The sequence below is a fragment of the Clinocottus analis genome, unplaced genomic scaffold (assembly GCF_023055335.1).
Source record: "Clinocottus analis isolate CAN_PGR_092001 unplaced genomic scaffold, fCliAna1.0.p SCAF_19, whole genome shotgun sequence".
In the NCBI taxonomy this organism is placed as follows: Eukaryota; Metazoa; Chordata; class Actinopteri; order Perciformes; family Cottidae; genus Clinocottus; species Clinocottus analis.
The window spans coordinates 8,314,275-8,332,340 of NW_027175920.1; the positions used below are offsets into that span (position 1 = coordinate 8,314,275).

Sequence of the window (18,066 nt, forward strand, 5' to 3'; positions counted from 1 at the left end):
ATGAAGCTTTTATCTTTCAAAATGACCTCAGACCACTTTCTGCTGTGTGTCTTCCTGACTCTACTTTGGGTAAGTGTTTTTTAAATCTTTCCCCTCTAATAGTAATCAGATATGATACCTATTCAAAAGAAAAGTGTCAAAACCACAGTTATGATTCAAGGCACGATATGAATCCTCACCAGGTTTAGACAGTGGAAACATTGTCTTGATTATCAATATTGCTCATCATATATTTTAGACTGCATACTGTTTTGTAAGACTGTTCTTTATTAGGATAAATTTTGTAAGTTATACTATTGTATAAAATGTAGCACATGGAAGTTATTACAAGTAAATACTGTGCACAAATATATAAATATTCAATGAACAGAATTGGTTTAACTAAAAGAAGACAATAGTTGCATTAAAGTCACTATTTTTGTGAACTCTTTTCGTCGTATATTTCAGATTTAGCTACTGTTGAGATTTAGAGGTCAAAGTACAACATATTACAACAATTTCCGGGCCGTAATTTGCATTTGAACTTCTCAGATGTTTCCTGCTCAGCAAGATCATAAAAAGTAGAACGTCTCTGAAACACCAAGGTGTCTTTTAAAAAACAGCATGCAACAGTTTTAACAGAATGCTATACACTATCATATTGCTATACAATATCATATTGCTATACACTATCATATTGCTATACACTATCATATTGCTCTACACTATCATATTGCTATACACTATCATATTGCTATACACTATCATATTGCATTATATTTCTCTCAACTAGTCCATAGTCAAATGAACACTTGTGAGAATTTTGTTAAATTAGAAATAACATTTTTGGTGTGAGGTCATTCTCTCTGTATAATTCATACTCTGTTTTAGTTTGTCACTGAAAACCAAACCACAGTCGCACCAGAAATGACAGGAGCACCAGAAATGACAGGAACACCAGAAATGACAGCAACACCAGAAATGACAACAACACCGTTGACAACTATTCCAACAACAAAAACACGTAAGTTGGAGCCACTGTCCTTTATCTTGGTGACATGTCTGCACATCCTTGTATTGTGAAGCAGACTTCTGTAAAGACCAATTATGATGTCTAATGTCATGTCTGAAACTTTCTTTAATTAAACTGTCGCCTTTTTGTCTTTTCAGCTCCTGGAAATGTTCATCATGTAACTGTGGTGACACAAACTGAGACCATTATAACTCTGCAGTGGGACAAGGTTAACAACATCCCAACATACTTTCTACAATATTTTCACGAAGAAGGTTCCCACAAGGAAATATTCATAACTGAGACACAGGGGCCATCAGTCACATATGTGGTTTCTGATCTGACTGCTGCAAGAAAATATAATTTCATCCTCATAACCTTTGAGGAAGTCAACAGCACTGGATACTCATTTGAAGCTGTCACTGGTCGGTCATCAGGCATTTCTCTTGTTATATGCAAATTAAATTGCTGTGTTTTTATTTGTAATTAAAAAATTCATTTAAACTAAATCTAACTTGCTATAGACAATATTCAAGTATCAATGTATCTTTACATCCTATAGCTCCGGAAAGCAGAATATTTCAAATCAGTACAACAACAAAAAAAGTGGAACATGTTCTGAACCATGGCCTTAAGGCCCAGTGTGTAAGATTCAGAGGCATCTGGTGGTGTGTTGTACACTAACGAAATACCTTTCTGCTCACACCTCTTTTCCAAGCGTGTTGGAGAACTATTGTGGTCTTCGGGGCAGTTATTTTTAAGATTTTAGTAGAAGAAACTACACTTGTCAATATTCTACCTGACAAAATAATTGGTTTTAAAAACACATATATCATTTAAAAAACTTAATATTGTTTAAAATATAGTTTGTAGAGCAGCAACAGTTGTACATTTACAACAAAAACTGCTACGTCCACTAACACGTTTCTGTTTTTCAAGAGGTTACAAGGGTTTTATTTGTCATTGTACGACAGGACAACAGAATTCAGATTGCTGTCCAAATTTGGTACAGAGAAAAACAAACTAAGCAGCTTTTGTTCGTTTACAGTTTCTTTGTGAACATAACAATAGTTGTGCAGAACAAAATAGGCAAAGATGAGAAAACAAAAGTTCTTTGTTTTGTGTCCATCACCCTCCTTTAAAGCCACAAATGTGGAGTCAGTCGTCCGGTTAGAAGGAGTGATGATGCTGCTGGGCAAAGCGCTCATAAATCACTCAAATAACAGCTTGCTTCCTTTGCATAGCGGCAGGAGCAGCATAGTGATCAAGGCTGTTCAACACTACTATTTATCATGGATGTAATCTTTTTTTGTGGAAAAGTACATTCAATAGTGTAATGCAACTTATTATTAGTTTTACACAGAACACAACATTTTATCAAAGATGTCATTTTTTTAACTCAGATTTTGTTTCAACATTTTCTTCACTTCTTTTTACATTCTAGCTCCTCCCAATGCAAAAGATTTCAAATCGATCACACAAAGTGAGACCAGTATAACTCTGCAGTGGCAAAAAGTGGACAATAACCTCAGTTATACACTTGTGTATGATGGAGTGGAGACAAACATCTCTGCATCAGCTGGACAGCAAGTGACAATCTCAGGTCTCACAGATACGACAACATATGACTTCAGTCTCTTCACTGTGTTTAAAAGTGTCAGAAGCAGCGGAGAGAACATCACTGCATTTACTGGTGAGTGAATTTTCCTCTCATAGCCAGATAACAAGAGCCAGGTCAAAGCTCTGGAAGAATATAATACAATTTAAAGTTTATAAGGAACAGAAGTGTGTTGTTCACTTAGATTGTGGCTAATAAAATTAAATAATGTAATCCAGTTTATTATCAGTTTCTTTTTAAACTACACAAAACACATTTATTGTATTTTTTTACTCCGATTTTGTTTCAACATCTTCTTCACTTCTGTTTTCATTCTAGCTCCTCCCAATGCAAAAGATTTCAAATCCATCACACAAAATGAGACCAGTATAACTCTGCAGTGGCAAAAAGTGAATGACTTCCTCAATTATACACTTGTGTATGATGGAGGAGAGATTAATGTGTCGCTGTCAGCGGGACAGGAACCAATGTCACACACAATCTCAGAGCTCACAAGTGGGACTAACTATGACTTCAGTCTCTTCACTGTGTTTAAAAGTGTCAGAAGCAGCGGAGAGAGCATCACTGCACCGACTGGTAAGATGTTCACTCCTGATGAAGACGAACAACAAGAGCAAGGAGTGCTCTGTCACAATATCACATTTAAAGTTTCTCATTGTTAATAAATGGATTAATGATTTTGCTGATGGAATAATGGAGTTGAATCCAACTATTGATTTGCTTGAAAGACCCTTTGTCTTGAAAACTGTGAACTGTTTGCCTTCTCAGCTCCTGGAAATGTAAATAATGTGACTGTGTCAACACAAAATGAGAGCAGTATAACTCTGCTGTGGGACAAAGTCAAGAACATATCATCATACACTCTACAATATGAAGGCAAAGAGCACACTATCAACATATCTCCTCAAGACGCATCAGTCACACATGACGTCCATTCACTTGATGCTGGGACTAAATATAATTTCACTCTCATCACTCGCTTTGAGAAAGTCAACAGCACTGGATTCTCCTTTTACGCTGTGACTGGTAGGTGACCTTTGAGTAAACACTTGAAGCCAGGTATTTTGTTCATGATATGCCAGCCCTTTACACATTGCTGTATTTAATTGCACCTTTTAAACAACTTTACCTGGTTGTCCCACCCATCACAAATTAAACTTCCAACAAAGGATTTAGAGGAACTAATGCGCATTGACGTTACTTAACTACCTGTTTATAATGCAGAGTTTGCAACTGATGATTTAAATCAGGCCAATAGATTACTGCAGTAAAACAATTAAAACAACAGAACTACAGTTCAATAGAACTGACATCAGACAGGAGATACGGTAGTGACTTGAATCTTCCTAATGCACATCATATTATTTAGGCTGTTTTACTAAAGCCTTTATAAGTAACTCTTACGACGTCAGATTTCTGTCAAAGACACAACCCTGTAACCGTACGGGCCTGTGGGAGTCTAATAAAGTACTCAATATACTTACAAACCCCCTTTTAGTATCGCGACATTTACAAACACGGCCAAAGCGCGGCGATTCAAAATCCTACAATCTCATTGGTCCGACTCCGCTTGCTTGAACCCAGTCATACAGCACATGCGGAAACAGCTAATTTTTTTGATATTAGATTGACTGGATTAGACACACTGCTTTGGCACAAAGTGTGTCATTTTTCCTTTGTTTTACTGAATATGCTTCATAACATGTCAACGCTCTCCTAGATTGTGTTTATTCTGGCAGATTTCGATGTTTTAGGTCGCAATCTTTTGTAAATTAGTCTGTGAGAAGTTGTTACCGCACCGAACAATGCATTTTAAACTCTGGAGGAGTCTTTTTTGATACACTCATGCTGGTTGTTTATAGTTATGATCAAAATATCAATTAAATAATACTTTTTCAGATATACATTTTTCCCCAAAACTTTGCTGAACAAATACATATAATAAACACAAGTATTGGAATTTATTTGGGGTTCCTACAATGACTCAAACACAGGGAAAAAGAGGTCAAGAGCCCATAGGGTCTCCACAGTTTTTAACGGGTTTTAAAAAACATTTATTCTAACCTAATTTCTGCATTCAAAATGTGTTTCATTGACACACAGTGTGTTTGTGTGTGTTTTCAGTTCCCTCAATGGTGACTGTGGTCAACGTGACTGAGCGCTCGGTGACCAGCTTAACTCTGACGTGGCAGACGAATAAAAACTGGGAATACTTTCTCCAAATTGATGGGGAACAACTTTTCCCAAAAGGAGCCATGGGTGTCGTCTCCCATCCAATCACCTCTCTCCAGCCTGGAACGCAGTATCCATTCAGCGTAGTCACAGCGTTCTCTGGACTCAATAGCACTGTTTATAAAGGCTTCACAGTGACAGGTATTTACTTACACGCTTTCTCTGCCACAAACCCTCAAACACTTTTCAACATGAATTGTAACGGAAGTGTTATTTGTTGATTGAATCATGTGCTAGTTTTAACAAAAGGAGGCTTTTATTTTCTCCTTATTTCAGCCATAAACTGTACCAATGTCCCCTGGCGTGTGACGAACTCATCAATCCAAGGGACGATTGAAGGCTTGTTCTCGAATGCAACAGCCACTTATGAATCAGACACTCATGTCAGTCCTGGCAGAGGCAATGTGTCATTTTCTGGCCTTTACCCTGGCGCGACCTACGAGGTGTCTCTGGTCTATGAAGTAAGGTCCATGCGCTTTCCACAGTGTAGCCACAATTTGACAATCAGTGAGTACAAAACTGTTTGAACACATTAAGTGACAAATCAATTATGATCCGAGTATGTAAGATAACTTCATGTGGATTGGCTAATGTGGTTCTGTAGTATTACTTTTGGACATAAAAACAAATGTATTTGTGTTTGACAATGGTTACACTGGTCTGTGGTTGTGTTGTAAAGGCACATTTCTACTTGTTTTTCTTAGTTCCTCCGTACTTAACCGCTCACTGTGAGTACTGGGACGCTGGCTATTCTGTCCTTATCGTCTGGAATAAACCGGCTGGCGTGTGGACTTCTGTGGAGGTGAACGTGACTGGGAGAAATTTCACAGTGCGTGAATCAGAGGGACAGCATCTCAAAATACCTGGATTCCAACCTGCTAAAACATATGAGGTGTCTTTAGCTTCAGTGTCCGGCGACAGGAGTTGTGTACCATTTGTTTTCTCATGTCACACTGATCCGAGGGGTGAGTCAGAGTGACTATATTACTCTATAGAAGGACCATTTCAGTGTGTTTCCTGGAGTAACAAAATACTCTCACTTTTATCGCATTATTGTGCTGTTTTGAATCAGTTGTATGACGGCTTGTTGTTTGGTTTTGGTGTCTACTATTTTGAGTATGTATATGTTTTAAAGTCTTTAATCCAGATTCTTTCCCTGTAGGAGTCATTGCAGGGTCCGTATTTGGTGTTTTGCTTTTTGGTCTCCTGGTCTGTTTGGCTCTCTTTGTTTTTTTAAAAAGACCAGATATTATCAGGTTAGTGATGCTCCAGTAACCATAGATATATTATCTCTGACATGTAGTGAATCAGACTCAATCACACCCTCTTTGCTTCTTTCCTACAGCAGGAAAAATGTATTCATTGGTGCTCCAAGACAATCCAACAAAAACATCATGTAAGTATCCTGTGACAAGCTCAGTTACCTCCCTGGATTCCCCCCCAGCACTAATGACACGAGCAGGCGTAAGGTATCGTTTGGCAACGTTTGATTGTGACCTGCACCGTCCAGCATCGCCGCTCTGGCAGACTGTGCCACTCGCGCCTTCTCTCACTCCTCCGTCCCTCCTACAGTTAACATAGGGAAGACACACAAAACACACAATCCGCTCTAGCTGAGGCCAATTATGCCTCATCCCAGCCCTATTACATGAACACAACCCCATTAGTGTCTATAAGATTAACGCCTTTATTATTTATTTATTTATTCATTATTTATATTTGTGTATATCATTTGTCTTAAATACTATTACAACATGCCGTGGATTCTACTCTTGTTGTGTGTGTTTTTTCAGAGCTATTTCTGTGGCAAAGTTTCCAGACCACTTCTACCAATTAGGTGTGGATGAGAGGAGAGGTTTCAGCCAGGAATATGAGGTGCATGAACGCATGTTGTATTTTGTTTCTCTGCTGCGTCTCCCTATTTCATGACTCAACCATAACAGTGTGTGTGTGTGTGTGTGTGTGTGTGTGTGTGTGTGTGTGTGTGTGTGTGTGTGTGTGTGTGTGTGTGTGTGTGTGTGTATAGCTGAGGTACTGTTTCACATGCTTCCCATTCAATCACATGCATTCTCATCTCTCAACGTCCATGCAGAGCTTCATTCCTGTTGGCACGGAGCAAACACGAGAAGCAGCTCTTCTGGCCCAGAACAAAGCAAGGAACCGTTTCAGCAATGTCCTGCCGTGTAAGCCTGTCCTCTGACTGCTGGACCACAATATCATGAGCAGTCGACACTCATGAAACAGTCCCACCGATTCCTTCTAAGCATGGCCGACTGTAGTTGTGTTGCATTGCAGTTGAACTCTCGTTGTGTCCTCCTAGATGACTGGTGTCGGGTGAAGTTATCTACATCCGGTCCCAATGAAACTTCTGACTACATTAATGCCAGTTACATGCCGGTAGGTATTACTTGATGACTGTCAAAGGGCAGATTTGATAAGCTTGAATCATTTAATATCTCTAATGACAATGGTTTCTATATCATGTTGAGCAATGTAGGACTGGTACACACTAGACAGGTGTTCACGTTACCTTTGACCGTTGCTTCTTAGGGCTTCAACAGCAACAGAGAGTACATCGCCGCCCAGGGGCCTCTGCCCTCGACAGTCAATGACTTTTGGAGAATGATCTGGGAACAAAGAGTGAAAGGCATCGTCATGGTAACCAACTGCACTGAGGATGGAGGGGTGAGTCATGAGGAAGATTTGGAGAATGTTTACAGACAGATTTTAACTTAAATTATTGACTAGTTGTGCATAGTTTGCTTTAATAGCTGACGTGTTGTTGAATGGTGACTTTTACAATTATTAGGTTTTTAAGTCCCCCAGAAAAAACTGACATTACATTCCAACAAGTACATTAAAACAGCTTCAATAACCCAATTTTGGTGTTTCTTTTCTCTAGACTAAGTGTGAGCAATACTGGCCTGCAGACAGGAAGCCGTGCTCCTACGGAGATCTGCTGGTCACCATCCGATCTGAGCAGCAGGAGTCCAACTGGACATTGAGGGAGTTTAGCGTGATACATGTACGGACCATCGCTAAAAGTTGTATTGTTAAATAGGATGAGTTTTATTATAATTCCAAGTCACTAGGCTGGGCACAAAACAGTGAATAGAAAGTGTCATTGTGTCAGAGCACCAATACCAATTCACAACACATTCCTAAAGAGGAAGAACGCTTGACAACTTCGACGACCTTTTTGTTGGTTCAAGACTTACATTATTTTAATTACTCAATATTATTGTATTATATTATTTGATCACCTTCATAGGGGATTACCTCAGAGGAACGCACAGTGAGACAATTTCAATTCACTGCCTGGCCTGAACATGGAGTCCCACAGGGCACAGAAGTGCTGATCCAGTTCAGAGGACTGGTGAGACAGCACATAGAGAGTGATGGGGCAGAAGCACCAACCGTGGTTCACTGCAGGTACAGAACGAATACTTATCTGTCAGCCTACACAAATCCAATTGAGGTAGTTGGGTCAACTTACAACATTACTGCCATTATATGTCATGATATATATATATATATATATATATATATATATATATATATATATATATATATATATATATATATATATATAGAAAGTGTATATATATATATATATATATATATATATATATATATATATATATATATATATATATATATATATATATATATATATATATATATATATATGTATATGCACAGGCATTTTAGATGACATAAGTTTCTTTAACTTTCACTTGTTGTTTATATCAGTTGTAAGAAAGAAGGTGCTCAGACGTGAGTGATCTCCACATGTAAATCTACGTTGAGACCATCAGACCTGGACACTCACTGCTTACCTTTTGCTTTGTCTCTCAGTGCTGGAGTGGGGAGGACGGGCACTATCATTGCTCTGGATGTGCTGCTTCAGCAGCTTGAGAAAGAAAGAGCTGTAGGAATCCAAGGCTTTGTGCACAAGATGAGACTGAGCCGACCACACATGGTGCAGACGGAGGTAAAACCGCTCATGTGAAGTTCCTTCAGGCCGAAGTACCACTTCCTTTATACCAGGAAACATGTTTATGGTTTCATTGTAAGCTTTGCTTCTAGATGTCCATGTAGTTGTTCTTTTGCACCCTCCAAAGACACAGTTCTGAAATTGTTTTTTCAAGTGTCAGCGTTTGTTTGAATGCATATTTAACTTATTTTTATTGCTCAACTGTAAGTCCAAACAAGCCCACATTATTAGGAAACTAAGGGCTCGTTAACATTTACAGGGAAGTATTAGTCAGAATACGACGCGAACATAAACACGCTACACCCAAAGTTCTGCTTTTCAAATGACCAGTAAAATCTGGTTTATTTTCAGTCCCAGTACGTTTTCCTGCACCAATGCATCATGGACCGTCTGCAGCCGGATGAGAAGAATGAAGAAAACATATATGAGAATGAAGACATGATATATGCCACTACACTCTAAGTGTTGACAAAAGGTTGCATGCTAAAGTTGTTATTAATTGTAAATATGCAAATGTTTACTGTACATGAATAGTACTCTTTAGATTTTCTTTTACTTGTAAATTTGTGTTCCTCTCATTTATAAAATGTGTATTCATCCTCTTGTGTGGAAACAACACTCCAGGTGACAGATTTTATTTTTAATCACATTTAAAAAAAATAAGAAATGTAGGTTGAAAAGACATATTTTCTATTTGTACAAGAAACACATTATTTTTCATAAGCAGAAATACCTGAATGTGTCTGCAAAGTCTGCTAAATAAATGAAAAACACAACGTGTCCATTTTCATATTAGTGTTAAAGTGACACAGGCAAGCAACACACTGAGTATAAATATTGCTCTATAAGCTGGGCCTTGGGTCCAATATGCATACTTTATGTTATGACCCAGAACAATTCACTTTAATGCTGTTCACCTCCCTGCCTCATGGGGTGCTGGTCTATTGTTTGTCTTGCTTTGCTCATTTTCTCATCGCAGGTGACTCGGGGGATCCATTTCAGGAACCTGTCTTTTCGTTTCTCATGTTTATGTTGCTTAAGGGTATGATCAAAAGGGAGGAATGTAATGGCAATGTTATATATTATTAGTTGTATTTTCTCTTTCACTCGTGATTTGGCCTTTAAGCCTATATATGTCGATCATCTTCTCTCCTGCAGCTGTCAAACACAAATAGTGAACAGTTCCTGTACCTGATATAAAGTATTCAATCATTTGTGTGCAAAGGTCATGAATTAAAGGCAGGACGAATACCTTGAGCCCACAGGTGATCCAGTCCCTTTGTTCTTATACCTGAGACAACATGTTCCACCTTTGTCTTTTGTGTATACATACATATGTGAATTGTCACTCTTCAGTGTATCCTGACGCCGACTCTTAGGGACTCTGTGTAGCGGCGCTTCTTCTCTGTGCAGGGAAGACAGGATTTCAGAGACAAGTTCTGGTTCGATATTCGTTATTTCAGCTTAAAAAGACTCAACAGCGGGCACAGTTGCAAGTGTTCACACACATGCAATCTGAAGAGAATCTGCTGACTTGGACAAAATGGGAGCAAACCAAAACAGTTAACATCAAATTTAAGAATAAGCCTCTCAGCATTGGTCAGTGAGAGAATTATGCAAAAATATGTATTGCTGTGCTCATAAAAATGCCGGCATAATACAGGAAATGTAAAGGAATGTATATTGTGATGTTCATATACACATGGTGTACAGTATTACCTCATATACTGTCAGCCCGAGTCAGAGCAAGACTTTTGATGGACAGGAGAACCAGTGGTGCTTTGAAAAACTGGTGAATTTGCATAGTTGACTGTACGGCAAGAAGTTATTTATTTTAAATTCAGCCACACTAAAGTATTTCAAGAAACCAATCAACAAATATTCTTTGCAATTGCAAAATGTAAAAAAATATAAAAGGAATTGAGAAAAAAACAAACATTAGCAACATGAAAATTAGTTTTGTTTGTTTGTCACTTTAGCGTGTAGATCTTAGACTTGTATTCAAAACAAATGATCATGCAGGCAAAGAGAAAATATAAAATAAAATAAGTTTGCATAAATGCTGACTGAAAATGCTTTTAAAACAAGCAATAGTTATGCTCAATGTCACATACAGAAGCTCATTATAGTTATTGTATCAAAAGAGAGAGATCATGTCATAGCATAAGATAAGGAACCTTAATGTCTTTCACAAAGGTTACTTCCTCCTCATGTTTCCCTAATGTCCAATTGAACACAGTTTTGTTTCATGTAATTGCATGAAAACATTTATTGAGCACTGCCTCACAATATGACACCATAAGCACTGTCACCAATTCATGTTTCATTAAAAGAGTGTTGGGTTTTTTGAGTCGCACTTTCTTATAGACGCCAACCACAAGGAAACTATAAATATTACTGCGCTCTGAGAAACTTCAAACAAATCTACTGCTGTGTGAAACCAGAACAACGGAAGAGACTACACAGGGATTTTAACAGCAACTTAAATAACTATTTCAAATAGTTAGAAAACAAAACAAATTTAAAATATATTGAGAAGCATTTGAAAAAGCTTTGCCTGTGTTCATAAAAAAAAACAAAAAACCCTTCGGCATCGTTTATTTGCACATCATAAAGATAAACGGGCAGTCACAAACAATAGACTGGCACTGACAAACACACAGCATATGCAAAGCAATCACCACTAATAAACATGTAAAACAGGGACACATTTACTTGATTGACTTACCTTTGACAAGTCGCACACTATGACCGTTAATAAGGAAGTAATAGGCGGGGCAAAGGTCTCTGTGGTTGTACAAGGCCAAAAAGGAGAAGCAGTTCTTTACATAGTCACTTGCCAATATGAGAGGGGATCAGAGGTTGCAGAAGGAGGACATGGTTAAGAATTAAAAGTCAACACCACCGGAATAAAGTTAATATTGGACTGCTTCAGCCCGGGCACGAAGAATTTCATTGTCAACCTCATGCGTTGTTGTTTCTGTCAACAACCTTGAGGCAGAGCTGAAAACAGAAACTTAAAGTCTATCTGGGAACGACAAAAGGATTATACGAGTTCATAGAATGTGTGAAGCTTCGTAAACCTTCATGACGATGAAGCTTTTATCTTTCAAAATGACCTCAGACCACTTTCTGCGGTGTGTCTTCCTGACTCTACTTTGGGTAAGTGTTTTTTAAATCTTTCCCCTCTAATAGTAATCAGATATGATACCTGTTCAAAAGAAAAGTGTCAAAACCACAGTTATGATTCAAGGCACGATATGAATCCTCACCAGGTTTAGACAGTGGAAACATTGTCTTGATTATCAATATTGCTCATCATATATTTTAGACTGCATACTGTTTTGTAAGACTGTTCTTTATTAGGATAAATTTTGTAAGTTATACTATTGTATAAAATGTAGCACATGGAAGTTATTACAAGTAAATACTGTGCACAAATATATAAATATTCAATGAACAGGATTGGTTTAACTAAAAGAAGACAATAGTTGCATTAAAGTCACTATTTTTAGATTTGTCTACTGTTGAGATTTAGAGGTCAAAGTACAACATATTACAACAATTTCCGGGCCGTAATTTGCATTTGAACTTCTCAGATGTTTCCTGCTCAGCAAGATCATAAAAAGTAGAACGTCTCTGAAACACCAAGGTGTCTTTTAAAAAACAGCATGCAACAGTTTTAACAGAATGCTATACACTATCATATTGCTATACAATATCATATTGCTATACACTATCATATTGCTATACACTATCATATTGCTATACACTATCATATTGCTCTACACTATCATATTGCTATACAATATCATATTGCTATACACTATCATATTGCTATACACTATCATATTGCTCTACACTATCATATTGCTATACAATATCATATTGCTATACACTATCATATTGCTATACACTATCATATTGCATTATATTTCTCTCAACTAGTCCATAGTCAAATGAACACTTGTGAGAATTTTGTTAAATTAGAAATAACATTTTTGATGTGAGGTCATTCTCTCTGTATAATTCATACTCTGTTTTAGTTTGTCACTGAAAACCAAACCACAGTCGCACCAGAAATGACAGGAACACCAGAAATCACAGCAACACCAGAAATGACATCAACACCGTTGACAACTATTCCAACAACAAAAACACGTAAGTTGGAGCCACTGTCCTTTATCTTGGTGACATGTCTGCACATCCTTGTATTGTGAAGCAGACTTCTGTAAAGACCAATTATGATGTCTAATGTCATGTCTGAAACTTTCTTTACTAAAACTGTCGACTTTTTGTCTTTTCAGCTCCTGGAAATGTTCATCATGTAACTGTGGTGACACGAACTGAGACCAGTATAACTCTGCAGTGGGACAAGGTTAACAACATCCCAACATACTTTCTACAATATTTTCACGAAGACGGTTCCCACAAGGAAATATTCATAACTGAGACACAGGGGCCATCAGTCACATATGTGGTTTCTGATCTGACTGCTGCAAGAAAATATAATTTCATCCTCATAACCTTTGAGGAAGTCAACAGCACTGGATACTCATTTGAAGCTGTCACTGGTAGGTAATCAGGCATTTCTCTTGTTATATGCAAATTAAATTGCTGTGTTTTTATTTGTAATTAAAAAAATCATGCAACTTATTATTAGTTTTACACATTTTATCAAATATGTCCTTTTTTAACTCAGATTATGTTTCAACATCTTCTTCACTTCTGTTTTCATCCTAGCTCCTCCCAATGCAAAAGATTTTCAACAGGTCACACAAAATGAGACCAGTATAACTCTGAAGTGGCAAAAAGTGGACGATAACCTCAGTTATACACTTGTGTTAAATGGAGTGGAGACAAACATCGCTGCATCAGCTGGACAGCAAGTGACAATCTCAGGTCTCACAGATACGACTGCATATGACTTCAGTCTCTTCACTGTGTTTGAAAGTGTCAGAAGCAGCGGAGAGAACATCACTGCATTTACTGGTGAGTGAATTTTCCTCTCATAGCCAGATAACAAGAGCCAGGTCAAAGCTCTGGAAGAATATAAGATGATTAAAAGTTTATAAGCAACAGAAGTGTTTTGTTGACTTAATATTGTGGATAATGAAATTAAATAATATGATGCAACTTATTATTTATTCAAAAAAGAAACTGCACCAAACACAACATGTTAACAAGGATGCAATTTTTAAACTCAGATTATGTTTCAACATTTTCTTCACTTCTTTTTTCATCCTAGCTCCTCCCAATGCAAAAGATTTCAAATCGATCACACAAAATGAGACCAGTATAACTCTGAAGTGGCAAAAAGTGGACGATAACCTCAGTTATACACTTGTGTTAAATGGAGTGGAGACAAACATCGCTGCATCAGCTGGACAGCAAGTGACAATCTCAGGTCTCACAGATACGACTGCATATGACTTCAGTCTCTTCACTGTGTTTAAAAGTGTCAGAAGCAGCGGAGAGAACATCACTGCATTTACTGGTGAGTGAATTTTCCTCTCATAGCCAGATAACAAGAGCCAGGTCAAAGCTCTGGAAGAATATGAGATAATTAGCGGTGCACACAGAAATGTGTTGTTTACTTAGATTGTGGCTGATGAAATTCAATAATGTAATCCAACTTATTATTATTATTTTTTAAACGACACAAAACACATTTATTGTGTTTTTTCAACTCAGATTTTGTTTCAACATCTTCACTTCTGTTTTCATCCTAGCTCCTCCCAACGCAAAAGATTTTCAACAGGTCACACAAAATGAGACCAGTATAACTCTGAAGTGGCAAAAAGTGGACGATAACCTCAGTTATACACTTGTGTATGATGGAGTGGAGACAAACATCTCTGCATCAGCTGGACAGCAAGTGACAATCTCAGGTCTCACAGATACGACTGCATATGACTTCAGTCTCTTCACTGTGTTTGAAAGTGTCAGAAGCAGCGGAGAGAACATCACTGCATTTACTGGTGAGTGAATTTTCCTCTCATAGCCAGATAACAAGAGCCAGGTCAAAGCTCTGCAAGAGTATAATACAATTTAAAGTTTATAAGGAACAGAAGTGTGCTGTTCACTTAGATTGTGGCTAATAAAATTCAATAATGTAATCCAGTTTATTATCAGTTTCTTTTTAAACTACACAAAACACATTTATTGTATTTTTTTACTCCGATTTTGTTTCAACATCTTCTTCACTTCTGTTTTCATTCTAGCTCCTCTCAATGCAAAAGATTTCAAATCCATCACACAAAATGAGACCAGTATAACTCTGCAGTGGCAAAAAGTGAATGACTTCCTCAATTATACACTTGTGTATGATGGAGGAGAGATTAATGTGTCGCTGTCAGCGGGACAGGAACCAATGTCACACACAATCTCAGAGCTCACAAGTGGGACTAACTATGACCTCAGTCTCTTCACTGTGTTTAAAAGTGTCAGAAGCAGCGGAGAGAACATCACTGCACCGACTGGTAAGATGTTCACTCCTGATGAAGACGAACAACAAGAGCAAGGAGTGCTCTGTCACAACATCACATTTAAAGTTTCTCATTGTTAATAAATGGATTAATGATTTTGCTGATGGAATAATGGAGTTGAATCCAACTATTGATTTGCTTGAAAGACCCTTTGTCTTGAAAACTGTGAACTGTTTGTCTTCTCAGCTCCTGGAAATGTAAATAATGTGACTGTGTCAACACAAAATGAGAGCAGTATAACTCTGCTGTGGGACAAAGTCAAGAACATATCATCATACACTCTACAATATGAAGGCAAAGAGCACACTATCAACATATCTCCTCAAGACGCATCAGTCACACATGACGTCCATTCACTTGATGCTGGGACTAAATATAATTTTACTCTCATCACTCGCTTTGAGAAAGTCAACAGCACTGGATTCTCCTTTAACGCTGTGACTGGTAGGTGACCTTTGAGTAAACACTTGAAGCCAGGTATTTTGTTCATGATATGCCAGCCCTTCACACATTGCTGTATTTAATTGCACCTTTTAAACAACTTTACCTGGTTGTCCCACCCATCACAAATTAAACTTCCAACAAAGGATTTAGAGGAACTAATGCGCATTGACGTTACTTAACTACCTGTTTATAATGCAGAGTTTGCAACTGATGATTTAAATCAGGCCAATAGATTACTGCAGTAAAACAATTAAAACAACAGAACTACAGTTCAATAGAACAGACAACATGCAAGTGCGTCTGTTTGTGTTTGTGTGTGTTTTCAGTTCCCTCAATGGTGACTGTGGTCAACGTGACTGAGCGCTCGGTGACCAGCTTAACTCTGACGTGGCAGACGAATAAAAACTGGGAATACTTTCTCCAAATTGATGGGAAACAACTTTTCCCAAAAGGAGCCATGGGTGTCGTCTCCCATCCAATCACCTCTCTCCAGCCTGGAACGCAGTATCCATTCAGCGTGATCACAGCGTTCTCTGGACTCAATAGCACTGTTTATAAAGGCTTCACAGTGACAGGTATTTACTTACACGCTTTCTCTGCAACAAACCCTCAAACACTTTTCAACATGAATTGTAACGGAAGTGTTATTTGTTGATTGAATCATGTGCTAGTTTTAACAAAAGGAGGCTTTTATTTTCTCCTTATTTCAGCCATAAACTGTACCAATGTCCCCTGGCGTGTGACTAACTCATCAATCCAAGGGACGATTGAAGGCTTGTTCTCGAATGCAACAGCCACTTATGAATCAGACACTCATGTCAGTCCTGGCAGAGGCAATGTGTCATTTTCTGGCCTTTACCCTGGCGCGACCTACGAGGTGTCTCTGGTCTATGAAGTAAGGTCCATGCGCTTTCCACAGTGTAGCCACAATTTGACAATCAGTGAGTACAAAACTGTTTGAACACATTAAGTGACAAATCAATTATGATCCGAGTATGTAAGATAACTTCATGTGGATTGGCTAATGTGGTTCTGTAGTATTACTTTTGGACATAAAAACAAATGTATTTGTGTTTGACAATGGTTACACTGGTCTGTGGTTGTGTTGTAAAGGCACATTTCTACTTGTTTTTCTTAGTTCCTCCGTACTTAACCGCTCACTGTGAGTACTGGGACGCTGGCTATTCTGTCCTTATCGTCTGGAATAAACCGGCTGGCGTGTGGACTTCTGTGGAGGTGAACGTGACTGGGAGAAATTTCACAGTGCGTGAATCAGAGGGACAGCATCTCAAAATACCTGGATTCCAACCTGCTAAAACATATGAGGTGTCTTTAGCTTCAGTGTCCGGCGACAGGAGTTGTGTACCATTTGTTTTCTCATGTCACACTGATCCGAGGGGTGAGTCAGAGTGACTATATTACTCTATAGAAGGACCATTTCAGTGTGTTTCCTGGAGTAACAAAATACTCTTTTGAGTATGTATATGTTTTAAAGTCTTTAATCCAGATTCTTTCCCTGTAGGAGTCATTGCAGGGTCCGTATTTGGTGTTTTGCTTTTTGGTCTCCTGGTCTGTTTGGCTCTCCTTGTTTTTTTAAAAAGACCAGATATTATCAGGTTAGTGATGCTCCAGTAACCATAGATATATTATCCCTGACATGTAGTGAATCAGACTCAATCACACCCTCTTTGCTTCTTTCCTACAGCAGGAAACATTTATTCATGGGTGCTAAAAGACAATCCAAGAAAAAACTCATGTAAGTATATGTTTTACTATTTCTACACAATGCTAACACCACTAACAATCAGTCTACATTGTAGATAAATGAGAAAGAAGATATTGTATCTACAGAGAATTAGAAGGTTGACCACTTATGAAAATATAGTGTCTATAAGATCAATGCCTTTATGATGTAATATTAAATACTATTACAACATGCCGTGGATTCTTCTCTTGTTGTGTGTGTTTTTTCAGAGCTATTTCTGTGGCAAAGTTTCCAGACCACTTCTACCAATTAGGTGTGGATGAGAGGAGAGGTTTCAGCCAGGAATATGAGGTGCATGAACGCATGTTGTATTTTGTTTCTCTGCTATGTCTCCCTATTGCATGACTCAACCATAACAGTGTGTGTGCGTGTGTGTGTGTGTGTGTGTGTATAGCTGAGGTACTGTTTCACATGCTTCCCATTCAATCACATGCATTCTCATCTCTCAACGTCCATGCAGAGCTTCATTCCTGTTGGCACGGAGCAAACACGAGAAGCAGCTCTTCTGGCCCAGAACAAAGCAAGGAACCG

The 18,066-nt window shown here is 38.1% G+C and overlaps 2 protein-coding genes across 2 annotated transcripts in view; both read left to right on the forward strand.

The window, feature by feature from the left end:
* On the forward strand, window positions 1-9,300 carry LOC137789713 (receptor-type tyrosine-protein phosphatase H-like). Its single transcript, XM_068583476.1, has 19 exons — window positions 1-69; window positions 871-1,003; window positions 1,150-1,416; window positions 2,436-2,684; window positions 2,928-3,185; window positions 3,378-3,635; window positions 4,734-4,982; window positions 5,118-5,348; window positions 5,546-5,806; window positions 6,004-6,097; window positions 6,187-6,237; window positions 6,635-6,716; window positions 6,934-7,024; window positions 7,162-7,238; window positions 7,392-7,526; window positions 7,744-7,866; window positions 8,113-8,273; window positions 8,700-8,835; window positions 9,190-9,300. The coding sequence occupies exons 1-19, from the start codon at window positions 1-3 to the stop codon at window positions 9,298-9,300; spliced, it is 3,036 nt and encodes a 1,011-aa protein (XP_068439577.1).
* A 3,620-nt stretch (window positions 9,301-12,920) lies between these two features.
* LOC137789714 (receptor-type tyrosine-protein phosphatase H-like) overlaps window positions 12,921-18,066 on the forward strand; it is a 7,949-nt gene continuing 2,803 nt past the window's right edge. The window contains exons 1-14 of the mRNA XM_068583477.1: window positions 12,921-12,999; window positions 13,146-13,412; window positions 13,582-13,830; window positions 14,087-14,335; window positions 14,571-14,819; window positions 15,063-15,320; window positions 15,513-15,770; window positions 16,097-16,345; window positions 16,481-16,711; window positions 16,909-17,169; window positions 17,293-17,386; window positions 17,476-17,526; window positions 17,745-17,826; window positions 17,996-18,066. The exon at window positions 17,996-18,066 is cut by the window's right edge and continues 20 nt beyond it. Coding sequence (XP_068439578.1) covers window positions 12,921-12,999; window positions 13,146-13,412; window positions 13,582-13,830; window positions 14,087-14,335; window positions 14,571-14,819; window positions 15,063-15,320; window positions 15,513-15,770; window positions 16,097-16,345; window positions 16,481-16,711; window positions 16,909-17,169; window positions 17,293-17,386; window positions 17,476-17,526; window positions 17,745-17,826; window positions 17,996-18,066 — 2,648 coding nt within the window. The remainder of the gene's footprint in view (window positions 13,000-13,145; window positions 13,413-13,581; window positions 13,831-14,086; window positions 14,336-14,570; window positions 14,820-15,062; window positions 15,321-15,512; window positions 15,771-16,096; window positions 16,346-16,480; window positions 16,712-16,908; window positions 17,170-17,292; window positions 17,387-17,475; window positions 17,527-17,744; window positions 17,827-17,995) is intronic.

Bases quoted from the DNA above. Each gene is read 5' to 3' on its own strand.
- LOC137789713 (XM_068583476.1), top strand. From the start codon at position 1: ATGAAGCTTTTATCTTTCAAAATGACCTCAGACCACTTTCTGCTGTGT. The intron at 1,417-2,435 runs GTCGGTCATCAG...TTTACATTCTAG, and splicing joins CTCATTTGAAGCTGTCACTG to CTCCTCCCAATGCAAAAGAT. The intron at 7,867-8,112 runs GTACGGACCATC...TCACCTTCATAG, and splicing joins GGGAGTTTAGCGTGATACAT to GGGATTACCTCAGAGGAACG.